Source organism: Tubulanus polymorphus, chromosome 4 (assembly GCF_964204645.1).
Source record: "Tubulanus polymorphus chromosome 4, tnTubPoly1.2, whole genome shotgun sequence".
NCBI lineage: Eukaryota > Metazoa > Nemertea > Palaeonemertea > Tubulaniformes > Tubulanidae > Tubulanus > Tubulanus polymorphus.
In genome coordinates this window covers 25106041-25123096 of record NC_134028.1, presented here as the reverse complement: position 1 = coordinate 25123096, position 17056 = coordinate 25106041, and the positions used below count along the sequence as shown (strand labels likewise).

The window sequence follows — 17056 nt, the reverse complement described above, 5'->3', positions numbered from 1 at the left end:
GTTTGCGAGTATGAAGCGGCCAAAATAAAAAAGGGAGATTCCGGGGCCGGGGCGCCTAATAACGAGTACTATCTAAGATTTCTTCATGATTACATCCTCTTGTCAGGGTTGACTTCACCAGCTGAGCGCATGGTTCATGGAGCCAAAGTAAACCAAAGGAACACTGCATCTGCCAAAAAGTGGCTTTCTAAGCAAACGAGCAATGCCAAGTGCACTGTACTCATCACAATGGTATGATTTTGTAAATGACTCTGTCTCCAACCCTAAGCTGCGCAAAATTAAACTATCCAAATCAAATTTTCAAGTAGTTCTGACCTTGAACTTGAACTTATATTTATTGCGCCGTATATAACATTTATACATAGGCCGATAAGACATGCAATAAATTTACAGGACAAAACATTACAGAATGACATTAAATAGAGAATACATAATACATAGTAGCATTTAAAAAAAACAAAAACTTATACAAGAAATAATTAGAAAAGCGCCCTCAGTCGCAAATCTGAGGAATTACTATGACCACTAGTCGACTAGACGAAAACATAGTCGGCCTAGTGCGGTAAAAACCACTCCATCGAGGTTGCATGAAGATTTGGAAAGACAGAAAGAAGAAATCAAAAAAGACTGTGACCGTAACGAACGACGTATTAAGACTTTATCTTTTATGCCTGTTGCCGAGAATTCCCGGTGGCGCACTAACATCCAAACTAAATATTACGTGATTATCTATAATACTAATTTTTACTTAAGTGCAGCGCCACCGTCAACGGCAAGAGTAACACCTGTCGTGAAAGAAGATTCATCGGAAGCTAGGAATCTAACCGCTCGCGCCATTTCTTCCGCTTTTCCATTTCGACCGAGAGCGTGCATTTTCGGACCAAGTTCTTCCATGAACTGGAACAGAATTGTTGTTCAATGTAGAGAAAATCCCACAATCAAAAAGAAGAACTCGATAGCTCACATTAATAATTCTTTCTTTACCTGTTCGGCTAATTCTGGTGACATACCCGATCTTTGCTGGATTTTGGTAATAACACCCGCAGGGCTACATAAATATACACACATTTGAATCATGCACGTATTTATACATTGGCCCACTTCGGCCCTTTTCAATTATTCTGATTGATTATAGATTGGAAAAATGTCTTTTTTACTGTTCGAGCATTTTTCACATTAATCTTGGAAGGAGTGGCGTAAAATAAAAAAGGGTTGAAACTGTATCGAATGGAATTCAAATGATGGGAAAAATAAACAACTAGAATAATTACATCGGAAAAATTAAGACGGAAATAGAAAGAAAATAACGGACAGAAATTTTAGAATGCTATTTTTTCGTTAAAATTCCAGGCGGTGGATGAATACTCCAAGCAATGGGACACTGGTTACTGTGGGAAGCGAGGATTCAGCGATAATTGGATCCGCCAGGCCATAATGACAGGCTGTAGCATCTACTGTAGCATCTACCGAAACTTACTTAACCGAATTGACTCGAACACCGAATTCCGCTAATTCTGAAAAAGATCAGAATGAATATTTTGAAATATCTCGATCGGAACCTACATATCCGGAAGGCCTACCGAAAGTAATACAACTGCTTGATGTTTCACATACCTATTGCTAGATTACGCATCAAATGATCAAGCGCTGCTTTTGATACATTGTATGCTAACATATCTCTTAACTAGAATATAGCAACAATCTATTATATTCGACACCTGTCGATCGTTATCTAGAGATTTCGTCGATTTCGATTTCTACTTACGACTTTTAAACTATTGACGCTTGAAACCATGACAATATTTCCTGAAATCATATAAGGTTCCGAGAGATACGTAAACCATGCGAAGGCTGTTGACTCGTGATTCTAACGTCCAAGCCCCTCCAGTGTCATAGGCACGTAGTAAAATATCGCACAAATGACAGGGTAAGAAACCAATTTACTCTTATAAGTATCCATGGCTATTTTACATAACACCTCGATTATTTGGGTAACACATGTTGCTTCATCTTTCCGTGGAAAGAACAGCTACATAACTGACAACGTTCTCTTCGCCAAAGGACACAACCTCAGTGAGATAGATACCTTTCTGTTTGATTAAGTAAGGTCGAGCTAGTTTCGTCAGATAAAACACAGATCTGAGGTTTACTTTCATTATAAAATCGTAGTCATCCATGGTTTGAGTTTCTAGAGTTCCCAATTTATTGGTACCTGCATTGTTTACCTGTAAAATCCGATTAAAAGCCCGAACAATCGCGAATAATCAGTAAAAAGAGACTTAAGGCAAAATACAACAAATTCACGTACCAAAACATCGATGACTCCAAACTTTTCGATCGTTTTATCAACCACATTCTTTATCCCCTCATCGTCACCGGCAAAATCTACTACGACACTTAGAATCTTAAATCGAAGATACACAAGTTACAACATCGAATTCGAAATGAAAATTTGTGACGATGTAATCGGTATTCACCTGTGAATCATCGAGACCTAGCTTTTTACACTTATCGACTGTATCCTGGAGATCAGTTTCGTTTCGACCTGTTACAACTAACTTCGATCCCTGTTGAGCAAATTCCAAAGCTATCGCTTTTCCTATTCCATTGCTAGCTCCTGGAAATGGGAGGTTACTTTTTATTGACTACATATAGTGGCAGGTCCAGGGTAAAGGGTGTCAATAAAACTAGGGCCTTCTTTCGTTGCTCACAGACACAATGACCTAATAGAAATGCTAGAATGGTGAAACAGCCATTTTTGTTACAATGAAATTTTGATTTTTATTCAAGCTTAATTTCTGCAGAAAATATTCAATCCGAAATCTTGGAGGATGGAATCCTTGAGGGACCTCAGACCTCCGGACTTCCACGGACTGGATCCACCACCGCTATCGCAATCAATCTATGGTCTGCTCTTCAATTCCATCATGAACATTTGCAGGGATCGATTTTCTACTATATACCCGCGTTATATATGACATGAATTGTAATTTTTCTCGTTATATGTGTATGCGTAGATTAGCTTACCTGTTATAAGAACAACTTTATTCTTCAGTGACGACGCCATAATCCTTTTTCCGTTACCGTTTCTACACAAAAACAGACTCAACGCTCTTATCTCGGAGTGCTTACGATTATATAACCTCATTCGAAATAACCAGGCACAATGTACACATATAAAAATAATATGATATATTGAACATACACAGGACAGAACTGACAATAGATTACTTCTGCAAGGGACATACATGTAGTTTTCACAATCACGGCTTGATAACTAATTGTATATTATACACGAAAACCACCTCAATCCGATGCCAATAAATTTGGACAAGCTATCCTGTACGACAGAGGCACGATTTTGTCGAACAGTTTGCCCGTTTCAAATGAAAAAAAAACATACGTTGGCTATTGAGAGATCCTACCCAGTCGGGCTGGTGGATGCCGGCACGATAATGAATACGCGAAGGTCGTTTGCAATCGACACCAGACAGCGGATATAAGAATTTCAGTTCATGGATGAAATCGGGCCGTCATTGCATCATCTTGGTCGTAATGGAAAACCCGAAGAGGTGGCGCGAACGGTTAGATTTTTAGCTTCAGGCGAAGCTTCGTTCACGACTGGTGTAACTCTATCCGTTGATGGCGGGGCGACTATTCCGAAGTCTGGAAACTGTTTAATGGTACAGGTTGCGTCCAAATAGAACAATAAACACGACCACACAACGATTTCGAAAGAATTTTACAATAATTAGAGATGATATCTTAGTTTTTTCTTATTTATATTCTAAACGATAATATAACACGATATAACAATAACACTAGAACAATAAATAGCTGCAGAGATAGCAGAAAATGCGTGAAGTGTTAGGAGAACTGGAGGCTTTTCAATTCTGATTTTGTATGTATCGTTAAGAAAGCATTCTCTGATTTTTCAATACAAATAATATCTAGGGGAAAGGGGCATGGAGCCGCAGTTTGATGGTGGAAGGTTCCTATCAAAAAGGTAGTCCAGCAGTAAAACAGGTACGTACTTTTTGAACACATCTTTCATATGTATTTTTCACCCGCGTCATACAAGCCACCAGATGTCAGGTTCAGAGGTAAGATTGGTACAATTATCACATTTTTCACACATAATCATTTTTTCACGGTAAAATACTTTCACATTTTTCACAGCAGAACTTTCAAAATATGATCATTCTTTACACAGAGTATCGGAAAATTATCGTCTCGGCTCTTACAACGGTAAAACAGTGCTTAGATGCCGTGACGACAAACAAGCAAGTGCATTGCGGACTCAAGGAGTACAAAACAATAGGTCTAAATGAAAAGGAACGCAAATCATACATGCACATGTGCTTCTAAGGATAAAACAGGATAACATTCTGCAAACTGAATTTCTTAAAATTTCAAACGTTTTTGAAAATCTTCACTTTTTGCATTACTATTCACAGAAATTTCAACTTTTAAAAATCTCATCCCGCGGGTTTGACGGCCGATATGACGCGCTCTGTCGCTAGCCTCTGTCGACGGAGCATCGTCTACCACATTTCACTGTCGTATAACTGTCGTTTGGTTGGTTTTGGTTTATTCGAATATTGCGTTCGTTCTCGTTGACGATTCACCTTGCGCAATGTGGGTGCTTGTGGTAAAGTACGCATCTGCGTAATCAGATCGTTCTTGATATCCGCCACTGTCGGTAGATTGCCTCGAATTTCGTTTACGGTTGGCCAGATTTTGTTTCTGAAAAATCGAAGTAAATTTTCATGCTTTTTCTCGATGTTAGTCGTTAGCGGAGACTACATGCATTTATTCATTTCCGCTTCTCGTAACATTTGGGTAAGAGCAAATCATGCCTGCCATGTACTATTTCGGAAAACGTTGATTAATGCATGTATTAGTTATCTACAAGGACCGAGTTCCAGAAAAATTCCGTTGAATAACAGTCCAGTTTTAACGAACTGGGTCTAGAATATAATGTGACTTTGCAAATCGTATCTAACTCGAACTCAAATATATCTAGGTTCGACAATAACCAGGGACCCAGATTCCATAGACCTTAGTTAAGTCTTTCTCTATAGAGTTTTGAAACAAATTTAATTCAAAATATTTCACTTATTTCCTATGTTTTTTTTCAATTTTTAAATATGTATGTTCCTCTAATTCATTTGATTGGCTGATTTTGATTTGCTTTGATTTGATTTGGTTTTGTGTCCCTTACAAACCCACCACACCTACCGGGAACGAAACGGGGTTCAATTTTGATAATACATGTAATAGAAATCCAAGTACAGATATAGTTGTGTGGTCAGGGCTCGAATTTATAGAATTTTCTAACCTTAGAGTAAGATCTGAACTGAACTACGGAACTGGGTCCAGGACTTGGGATTCAAGAAGTAAAATGAAAATTAGCCATGACCTGCTTACCCAAATGAGACAGCGACGAGGAGACCGAGAGTTTTAAAGCCTAGACGTAGTTTGATTGGATCGACTGCGTAACGTGTACCCAATACGAGCCGCCTGTGCCGCTAAATTACGCCGGATTCGATCGACAGATTTAGTTATCCGAGTCTCAACTCCTTCAGATCCAGTTCTGTATTAATACGACGGGAAAAAATTGTAGGTTTATGTGACAGCGTTTGGACTGATTTGAATATTTCACTCTTTGAGTTGAGAATCAGGGAAATTGAAGACTGATGTAAATCCACCTACTAGAGTAGGTGGTTAACTCGAATTGACAGTTAGAAAGTTCATGTTAACAGAATGTTAAAATCTCAAGAGGAAGCAAATACAATGAAATGTTTATCATCATGACGGCTAAACTGATGTATTATCAGTGTAGATCTAAATCACGAGAAGACGGTGATTTCAGGTCAGATGATTGAAACATTTGATGCGGACACTAATTACGTACCCTCGTTTCCTATCCATCGGGATTCTGAAATTAAAGAAGTCAAACGTCAGTATATCCCACCGTGCGCGTTCTTAATTCCTGAAAAAAAAACTACGCTTCTGTTTGTAGTTTGTATTTTCGGGTTTAGTTATAGAGTTACCTGTAGTATTTAGCGATTCTGACGTTCAGAACGATGGCAGGTAACAGGAAGAAGCCTATGACGCATAGCGATAACCAGAAACCGTTCTGAAATCAATTATATACAAGAATATACGATAAGAATTAGGAATTTCGATTTCAAATATAATCTTTCAATGAATCAGGTTGAATTTTGACGAGGTAAACACACTTAACATATATATTGTGGATATAGAGCCAAAACCAAGTGGAGTACGCTGTTGCGAGTAGAGCATTTTAATGATTGGATTAGGAAGTCAGAAAATGGTTTCGTTTTCTGTCCGAGTTACTCAAAAGTCCGAGTTAGCCGTGTCCGAATAAGGCGAGGTTTACTGTAATACCGTACTATTTGACTGTACTTACAAATCCATCGAGGAAGAAGCTGCAAAGACCATCGACGACGCCTTCATAAACATCCCAAACCAGTCTACACGTGCCAAGATGATCGTCGAGCTATATGAAAAATAGAGTAGAATTGATGAAATTGTAGCAATTTTTTTACGCAGAAGATTGAATTCACTGAAATTAACTCTTTCTCGGGGATCTTAAAAAAAGAAAATAATTGTCAGCTTGATGCTGCTGTAACGTACATAGATAAATAGAGAGATGTGGAATGATTTTGTTACATCGATCGACTTACCGCGTTTTCTAAGTGGCCGACAAACTGATGAACATAATCAACGATTTGATCAACGAACGATTCGAAATCCTATGAAACGACAATTTTATTCAAATTACAAGCACAGTTCCTGAAGTCCCTCAGAAAAAACCCTGTGCGAGCCGCAGGCTTATGGAACAGCCGCCCTGGGTTCGGCTTCACGAACGATTTTAACTCAAATTTTAGGTTTAATTGCTTATGATCACTTCACATTTTCAAGCCGCTGAAACTGTTTTATGGAACTGAATCGCGAAGTCGCAGTGGCCCTTGGGTAGTAATGATTTAGAATTTAGTGTATATTCAAGTGACGACACAGCAGCTTTAGCCTAGTGTAGGTTGAATAAATCTTCCCTTTTAAAAGTGTGTACGAAGATGTACAAACTTTAGAACAATCCGACGAAGGCAAATACTTCGCATCGGATCGACAAGAACGTGGCTATTATCTTCAGTTGTTAGACGACAAATCATTGGGCATCTTGCCGGGAAAATGATCGGAAGCTTTCGAATCGGCTTCTAAGGTGAAACTATAGTAATTTGAAAGCGATTTCGACGGATAGTTCAGCCGCGCTGCGCCGTCAATGATCGAAATCGTCGACAATCGCCGGGAGTGGAAATGTGCGAAAGCAGTAATTCATCAGCCGCCACATGTGATAGTATATACCTGCGTTCTTCGCTACCAGGTGTGCCGGGAATAATCATGGACTTCATGTCGGGCAGCGAACAGTTGAAAACCAGATACGGCGCTATTCTCTTCCTTGTCGGCTATTTCGTGATAATCGTCGTCGGATTTATCGGTAATTCGATGGTTATTCTGATCATGTTTCAAAAAGTCATGCGCCGACATTCGTATTCCGTTTATATAATTTTCATCGCGATAATTGATAACTGTTATTTAGGTATAGGGGTCGTTGCTTGGATCAGCGTAATCACCTATTTGCTGACTGGAACTCGCGTGAAAACGCCTTTTTCCGCGTCTTACCTGGGCTGCGTTATTTCCGATTACGTAGTTAAATTGATATACTATATTAGCATGTGGGTTATGGTTACTTTATCGATAGAACGCTTTATCGTCGTGTTCTTTCCATTGATGTCGAGTCGCATCTGCAACCACAGAAACGCCGTCGTAGCGACTTGCTTGACCGTTCTGATACCGGCCATTTTCTGTTTGTACTCGCCTCTCATGCCTGTTTACTACGATATCAGTTCCTACCCGGCGGGGCCATATTTTTTCTACCGGGGCGTTTGTTGGCATACGCACGACGGCATTGTCCTCGCTGTGCAATTACGTACATACAACGTATTCGTTACGATTTCACTTGTGTCGGCGATGAACACCGCCATTATCCTAAGATTGCGTTTTTCGCGCGCCAAATTCGGAGACAAGGCGAACAGAAATGAAAAAGTTAACAAAACTACGTACGTGCTGATTTTAATCGCCTTGTCTTTCGTTGTCGGTATGATCCCGAGCGTTATAGTTTCCCTGTTGAATTTTGTGCCTAGTTTCGAATCGCAATTGTCGGATATCGGCTGGGGCGTCATGTTTAATATGCAAGACTTGTTCAATACTCTTATACACGCTACGAATTTGTTCATTTATTTAACCGGTGCCGAAATGCAAACTCAATTCTTCAAGTTGGTATCTTGCAAAAATTGAGAAACCATTGCGATGCCAGTGTAACTGCGTGGACGTTACATAATGGAAAACTGCGATAATGAACGTTTTGATTCATTGCCTGTTATTTCAAAGTCTAACGAATAATGAGGTATGTTGTGTAAGTGTTTCGTCCCTGCGGAACTAGGATGCCCTGTCAGTGCCCGTGAAGGTGATGTATCTTAGCGCAGAACTTCAGGGGAAATTTGGGAATATTTAGATTTATTGGGGAGGGGAGAGGGCTAATTGTTTCCGCTAACGACCTGTCGCATCAGTCCACGCAAATATATATCACGATACAAAAACTACGAATATATACTTGTAACCAGATAACAGTGATTTGAGAAACGTCTGCTACCGCTAATTATAACGTTGGTTGAATTATGCAAAGTGCCTTAGCAAGATATTAATAACCATTAGAATAACATGCACTATCTCTAAGAGATCTATTTCCGCGAAGATGTAAAAACTTCAAAATTTTACCTCCAATAAAATTGAGCTGCCTGTCGTCATGATGTATGCCTGGATATTCGTGGCATCGTAGACTATAAGATTAGCGGTACTCTGTTAAATATGAAAAATTCGTTCCCGTAAGATTTTTAACATAACTATTTAACGTTTTAAGCGACTGATCAGCAATTCTTTAAACTGTTGACTTGGCTGATCATCGGAGTTATTTTAGATTTTTGACTTACGGTGAGACTGACGAAATAGCTTTCTAATGTGTTATAGAGTGCGGTCAACTCCGTCTGAAACAAATGCATATTTTTTTTCGAATTTGATACTGGAATATTGCAACAGAATATAGAAAGAACAAAACCTGAGACGGGAAATTGGGATCGTACTGATTTAAAGATTGATATTACATGTATTCTACTATCGATAGTGCAATAGTAATATTCAAATAGTGTAACTAGTAGAATAAGGAAGTGAAACAGAGAAGTAGGCTTGTTCAACTGAATACGTTCATATTCTAACCCTGTGATGCTAGTGTTACTGAGGACATTCGCAACACTGGCGCCATATAGCGGGAAGAAAAGGATAAGGATTATGGTTGGGTAGATACATAAACATAAGTGTTACCTCAAGTCGCTCAATCAGGGTTCAACTATTACAAAAATCTGTACCTAATTGTGGGATGGGTTCGTTTCATCACTTACGACATGAGATGTTAGCAAAGCACCGGTAGTGGCGTCGATAGCTCGAATAGAAGTTGCTATATCCTCGTATTGGCCTTCTAAACTAGGGTCGCTTATACTGGGTCGCGCGGCGTCTATCTGATCGGCCAATCCTGACAAATTCAAAGCGACCAAACCGCTATTCAGCTATAAAATGAAATATGAAAATAATTGACTTTTCGACGAGACCATCTTCTTTTTTTCTCTAGACTTTTTTACATTAAATATGAATGAAGATACCCTTGAAAATTAATCAAACATTGTAGAATGATCGTATAACCTACCGCAGACATGATATCCGTTACGTTCAATGACGAAGGAATGTATTGAGTAACGTTGGTCAGTTCTCCTTCTAACGATGGAGGAATGAACTGCGTGTTCTGCAAGGTGTCGTTCGCTGTCGCATAAGCAGGCGTCATATCAGGCAATATCTGTAGAAAATACACAAGTCGATTTATTTGACAGAGTTACAGTTCATTTCGATCTTTTAGAGTCAACTTTTAATCGAGAAACTGCTGATCTGACTCCAGGATTTATAGGCGAAGGCTTGTTTTCCGTGAATAATGAATATTTCTCATTTGGCCTATACGTACCGTATCCAAGTCGACGAACGTATTGATATCAAACATGCTGGATAGATGCAGAACTTTATACAACGCCTTGTTCGCTTTACAATCGCTATAAATTAAAAAAACACTTCAAGATTGTTTAAACGCTGTGGAGGTGTCGATATCTTCCGATCTTAATGCTCAAAAACCGGTAGGTCTGAAAATTCGTCGAATTTGAAAAAAAAAAGTTTGTTTTAACGATACGTACAGAAGTACTTGTTTTATAGTCATATTGCCATCGGTTAAGTTGAACATAGTGTTCAGATTGGCCATTCTCTGAATACCGGCTGGGTTATCTATCAACTGGAAATATACGTACGTTATTGCAAAATCAACCCATCACGTGTACAGTTGTTAGTGAATATCAAACAAATTCCAGCTACGAAAATAATAAATAAACTTACAAACAACCTTTAAATAGAAATATAATAGAACAAAATTAGCAAAAATCTTCCAACAAGCTTTGAAGATGGTTTAGAAAAAAAACATAACTCCATTAGACTCCATGTTACTCGTATAGGTGGCTTTGCTCTGTCAAATATTTCACCGAGTTGACTGTAAACCGAGTAAGGTGGAGTCTACAGTGACTATGAAATTCCGGACTGAGGACTCAGGTACCTGGTCGTAGATAGACATGTCTTGTATGGCCCCGCAAACGATAGTGAGATTAGCTCCGATGACGAATAGAACGGACCCGACGGACAAGTAGAAGAAAATAAAAACAAATCCGAGACAAGCACCACTAGCAAAAGTAAGGAAAGTCGTTTAAAAGGAAAGAATGATAGAGATAGAAGTATTAAGTCGATCAGTTTCATCTACAAACTTGAACCTACAGGGCCTATAGGTCGACGCAAATATTCATAAGTCCAAACCCCTTTTGGTTAAAAAGCCAAACTTACAATTTAAGACCATACAGTCTAAGCAAATTCTGGTTCTATGGCCAATCTAACAATTTAAGATATTTCTTTCAATAAGGGTTAGACGTCTATATTCAATGCACATTATTTTTTGCATCAGGATGAATAATCATTATGACGAGCAGAGCTTCGACTTTATGAAACAGAAGCTTTAGCGTAAATTGAGTAATTAGGCTTGGTTGAAGTCATACCCCATATTCAGTTTGCCGCTCAAATCGGACAGACCGTTTCGTTTGAGAGGTGAAATACTGCAGCCTGTTGAGATCGGTCCACAGCACACTCCGATAAGAGTCAACGTAATTATCAAAGCCACTATTCCCGAAAATCCGTATATGCTATACAAACTACAAAATACGATCAAGCAAAATATGATGTTTGCTTAAAACATGTCTTTAAATGTCTATTCCAATTATGCCACTGATCTAGGCCTACGTGGACGTACCCGTACTGCATGAAGTTATCAGCAATGTCTATGGTTTCTTCAACGGTCGACTTCGCGTCCGTCAGCTTCTCACTTGGAAACGACTGAAATTTGCGATGTTGATATCATCTACTACCCCTTCCTTATTACATAATTTGAATATGTAAATGCAGGCTTTCGGGCCTAAACAGATTCTTTTACTCACCCCGTTAACCATATTGTTCAACATCTGTAGAGTCTGATTCGTGATCGCTTTTACCGATTCCAAGGAAACTTTAACTTCTGTTCAGAAAGAAAAGACGCTAGTTTAGATATACATAGGCGTATATTAGCTCTGAAAAACCTCTAAATCAGAAGATCTTGTTTGATATAGACGGATTACTTGTATGTTAGAAAAGGTTAGGATTATGAACAGAGCAAATTAAATATATATATACATCAGGGGGATATGGCGCATGTATACCTTCAATTTGCGTATAACTGCTACTATTTATATGCGATGGAATGTTTGAAAACTCTGTTTCTACCTAACAAAACAACGAGAAAACTCGATGAATTATCATTAATTATAGTGTAATACATCGTGTTTGAAAACTCTGTTTCTACCTAACAAAACAACCAGAAAACCCGATGAATTATCATTAATTATAGTGTAATACATCGTGTTTGAAAACTCTGTTTCTACCTAACAAAACAACCAGAAAACTCGATGAATTATCATTAATTATAGTGTAATACATCGTGTTTGAAAACTCTGTTTCTACCTAACAAAACAACGAGAAAACTCGATGAATTATCATTAATTATAGTGTAATACATCGTGTTTGAAAACTCTGTTTCTACCTAACAAAACAACCAGAAAACTCGATGAATTATCATTAATTATAGTGTAATACATCGTGTTTGAAAACTCTGTTTCTACCTAACAAAACAACGAGAAAACTCGATGAATTATCATTAATTATAGTGTAATACATCGTGTTTGAAAACTCTGTTTCTACCTAACAAAACAACGAGAAAACTCGATGAATTATCATTAATTATAGTGTAATACATCGTGTTTGAAAAGAAGGAAGATTGTGGCAATAGAGAATTCCACTCGTGGCAAGTGACGAGTGGGACTTTGCCGACCTCATTTAATAAATGTCAACTTACCGTCGATGCAAATGAGTCAGTGTCCAATTGCAACAGAGGATCTAACTGCGTTAGCAAACCGCTTACTAAATCTGGAACCTAAAAATAAAACGTTCCAAAATAATCTCGAATCTGAATCTGTCTTAATCATTTTCTTTTAATAGGTTGATTTACGATAATGAATTTGAATTTATATAGCGCCTTGTAAATAGTATTTTGAATCGCGCTTACCAAATCGAAATCATACGGAGTAGGAACTCCGGATAACATACTACCGCAGTAGGAATACCCATTGCTGACGCAGGTACCGTGAAGTGACGTCACATTCGAATCGACGGCGTTCACATAGAGCTCTACGGCAGTTCCGGTCGCCGTTACTTCGGCTGATTTCATCGTTATTTCATCCATCGTGCTGTTCATTTGAGTTATCACTGCCGAAAGAAATGGGAGATTATAACCGCTATTCCGCATCCGGCAAGCGGCGAATGCGCTGATTCTCATTGCCACCGAGTACGGTGGATGTTAACTGGAGGCTTTTCACTGTAGGTCAATATTGACCACTTCTCCCTATGAACATGTTGCTTCAAGTTGAGTAGGCCTACACGGGAGAGGGAGGGGAATTGAAATCCGTAAAATTTTATGAAGGCACTACCGGTATATGACGCCGATGATTTTCTTTAATTGGCTCACTTGCTCACTGAGCACAAAAACGCACAGAAGTATTTGAAAATGGCTCGTAGCATTTAAGCCGAAACGTCAGCTATCTTCATCAGTTTTTCTTCAATTGAATTTGACAGTCAATTGTTTGCCGAAAAAATGTACTTACAGGTGTTTAAAAGTCGAATTCTGGATGTTATCTGGTTGACTTGGGGCTGGAGATTCAACATAAGCCTTGCACTGATCGTGGTGGACGATTCTGAAATAGGAATCGCATGAATCCCAAAATGGAATCCATTTTACGAGGATTCAATCCGGCTTTCCTACTCGAATGAATAGGAAATCATTAATCTACTTACGACCCAAATCTCTGACAACCAGGTCAATCAAAGCTTCGAGGTCATTGCTTAGCAATCCTTGAACTTGCTGAAAGATATATTCCTTTACATAGTGGAACCAGTACCACAATTGGTTCAGTTTGACTGCGAAGTTAAACGGTTTATTTCCATCATTTTAACCTCAGATTCAAGATCTAGAGATCCACAGAAATGTGCAGATTGTGAAAATCTCGCAAAGACTTTGACGTTTAGAAATCTAGATATTGCGGTAAATAGTTAAGTTAGTGATTACATTAGAAGAAACCCAAACAATGCAGGGATAGACCCTGGGAAATTGGAAGGTGAGGTTTCAAAAGAAAAGGAAGGGCTTTCCGCCCCCGCAATGAGGAACGGAAATCAGAATCGATACTTTACTCTGAGGAAAAGGTCTTTGAATTGGACTACGTCGTCAATAGTTTTCACGATTACATTTTCAACATGTCCCGGCGATTCCTTCAGCCTTAGATATGAGCTGAGTAGTGATCCTCCACCGACACTAGCAAGTAAAGATATATAGGATTATTTTAGCAAGATAAGATAAGACTTTGCTTTACGAAAAAGGTGAAAGTAAAGTAAGTTTAGAATACAGAATTATTTCGGCCCCATACGATCGAACATAACCAAGAGAAGAAAAGACAGTAGGGCCTAATACATTCGCGAATAGATGAAAAGATAAGGCGCAAAGAGGGTCCACAAACCCCCAAAAATAAATGAAATTTAGGTATTACATGGAAAAATCATTTTCCAGGCTTCTATGAGTAAAATGCATGCGTACATAGATCGCAAATGGTTTTTAGAAGGCTCGCATTTTGTGGGACCCGTTTGAATTAAGGAGAGGGGGTGCATATACCCACTCATTACAGAGATTTAACTCTCTTCCTAAACGCCGTTTAAAACGTGCTTATCTTGGAAATGTTCTTACATCAAAAACAGAACGAACAATAGCAGAAAAAACGACGTTAATAATCCGCAAAATCCTTTCTCTTTGCTCGCTTGTGCCATTTTCAGTTCGCCGCCACATTTACCACAAAACCGGCAGCAGCAGAAGATCATTCCGATGATAGGCGTCACAATACCGGCCAGAATTCCGAATCCACCGATTACAAACACGGGAATCTCCAGTTTAACTAACTGTAATTGACATACATCGACGGATAAAGGTTAGTGAATATTACCCCCAGGTAGGGTGGCTTTTGCTTTTCCCCCGACTTAACGTTAATTCAATCAATCAATTAACACAGCCAATGTACGTAAGACATATATACTTGATTATACACGCGATCTAATTAACACATTTTCTTGACTATTTCCTGATTTTTTGCTTTCTTTTCGTTTAGAAAATTCTCAGACTATTTGACCTATCTGATTTTGAAAAGAAATGGAAATTCCCTGTTTTTTTTCTGATCTCCAGGTAATAAGTAACCACCGTACCCCGGCTTATAACGTTTCAAAGTTTACTCATAATGTTTAATCATACGTATTTTCAGCACATTCTTTACCTGGCTATAATCCACAAACAATTGCTGCATGCCCGATATCGATACTAATTCATCCGACGCTAAAGTGCTGTTACTGCTGCTGTCTTGAGGCATCATACTGTTCAATAACTTGTGAATTTCATCTGCAATATTTTGAGACCCCATCGAAATGTTTTTACCGGTAGTTAGGAAATAAACTTGTATTGATGTAGTTAATTTCAGTATGGGCTTAGTGGAAAGCCTAGAGGTTTCACAGTAACGACGTCTCAAATTATGATGATGCTTACTGATGACACTTCTATGAAATGTGTATAATAGTGTTTGATTTGATTCAATTTGATTGACCCATAAAGTACTGGAACCACGCATTTGCACTGTAAGTTATGAGTTGGGGCCAACTTTGAGTTAAAGCTAGTTCATTACCTCAAACCAAATTTTAATTAACCCAGTTCTGTGGAACTGGGGCGGGGATTCGTGATGTTGACTTACCCCACGGAATCTTAAGAAATGACATTGCAAACGATCTTGCCATTACTACGTACGGGCCAAGCGCCCAGTCTTCATAATCTAATCCATCCAAATACGATCTTAGGCTGTACTCGGAATCGTCAACTGGTGCTGAGAAGTTGACTTGGCCATTCAATTGGACGAGAAGTATCGTACTTTGTTCGGCCTCGCGAAAAAGGAATAATAACACGATCGGTAGAAGAACTAATCCAAAACTAGCAACATAGCTCCCCATTTTCTTTCCGTTTTTTTTTTGCAAGTGCGCGCTTCTATTTTCAAGGTTGACGGTATTACTAAAGCCCTGATTATGTATAAGTCACAAAATGCTTCGTTTGAAGAATATTTACTGGTAATTTACTGGAAGAAACGAAAAGAGAAAATGCACATTCTAATCATCTTTAACGCTCCATGGCACTTAGCTCAGATTTCGTGCACAAGGACTAGAATCATTGAAGGTGAACCTGAGCTCAGCTTCGTTGCATGGTAGACTCAAGCCAAAAGGTTTTGCATTAATTCCTAAAATTTGTTCTAACTAGGCTTATAAAAAGCCTAAGGATAGATCAAAGGGGCCAGTTGTACAGTCATGAAGCTGAGCAACATAGTTTAGTCAATCTGACCAGTCTTATTCAAGGCCACTTTTAGGCCTAAGTCACGGCTGTGCGACTCTTTACTTTCAATCTTGTGTCGTGAAATGCACTTTCTCTGTGTGGTAAAGGCAGGAAGACGAAGTCTTGGACCTATCTTGGACTTGAAAATCGTCCTCAAAATTGTATGCCCTTCGCTTCAACATGACAGGTCCCTCTTTCAAAAAGTTATGTATCCATCCCATATTCTTCGACCTTAGCCTTAGGCCTCTTTTTAGGGCTAAGTCAATTTTTGTAAATTTCAGAATTTCAGAATTTGAATTTGTATACACTGGTTGCCGCCGGCGTTGCACGTCGTTGCGTTGTTGTTGGTGCGTCGCGGCGTGTAGAGTAGGAGGAAACTCACGGGCACACTGTCGTCACTTACTCTACGTCCCTCTCCCCATCCAGCACCGGTCACACCGCCGCCAACTGCGTCACGTGCTGTGTAGCACGCCTTCGTTTTTCGTAAAAATACACGGTAAATCATGCAAGTACGTACTGGTCTCATAATATTAGATTTCAGAATTCTAAGGCAGACTGTTCACTGCCGTGTGATCATCTTTTTAGTCAATAATTGTATTGACTGGACTGGTTGCCGGGGTCAGTCAATAATTGTATTGCTTGGACTGGTTGCCGGAGTCAACAATAACATGCCGGGGTAGGTTTCGCATTTCACAAGCGAAGGGTACTTGGGTCGTGCGACAGAAATAATAATCAATCGAATATAGGCCTATGCCTACAAATTGTTTACATCCTCCAAGAGCTCGGCTT

General features: G+C 39.0%; 2 protein-coding genes and 1 long non-coding RNA gene across 3 annotated transcripts; all 3 read right to left on the bottom strand.

Annotated features, from left to right (window-relative positions):
- Positions 1-315: 315 nt before the first annotated feature.
- Positions 316-3170, bottom strand: LOC141903836 (3-oxoacyl-[acyl-carrier-protein] reductase FabG-like). The gene is made up of 9 exons (XM_074792174.1): positions 3028-3170; positions 2478-2617; positions 2309-2404; positions 2087-2225; positions 1766-1806; positions 1615-1684; positions 1478-1514; positions 985-1048; positions 316-897 (listed from the first exon to the last, which is right to left on the bottom strand). Exons 1-9 carry the CDS (start codon positions 3146-3148, stop codon positions 745-747), a joined length of 861 nt encoding a protein of 286 aa, XP_074648275.1. The 5' UTR covers positions 3149-3170; the 3' UTR covers positions 316-744.
- A 591-nt stretch (positions 3171-3761) lies between these two features.
- Positions 3762-6087, bottom strand: LOC141904661 (uncharacterized). The gene is made up of 4 exons (XR_012619169.1): positions 6057-6087; positions 5918-5941; positions 5431-5596; positions 3762-4746 (listed from the first exon to the last, which is right to left on the bottom strand). It is a non-coding gene; the product is annotated as an uncharacterized LOC141904661 (long non-coding RNA).
- A 3927-nt stretch (positions 6088-10014) lies between these two features.
- Positions 10015-15266, bottom strand: LOC141904500 (prominin-1-A-like). The gene is made up of 14 exons (XM_074793090.1): positions 15174-15266; positions 14597-14805; positions 14050-14170; positions 13657-13723; positions 12872-13071; positions 12662-12739; positions 11970-12033; positions 11712-11788; positions 11528-11610; positions 11277-11429; positions 10573-10579; positions 10377-10471; positions 10154-10238; positions 10015-10044 (listed from the first exon to the last, which is right to left on the bottom strand). Exons 1-14 carry the CDS (start codon positions 15264-15266, stop codon positions 10015-10017), a joined length of 1362 nt encoding a protein of 453 aa, XP_074649191.1.
- Between the last annotated feature and the right edge of the window lie 1790 nt (positions 15267-17056).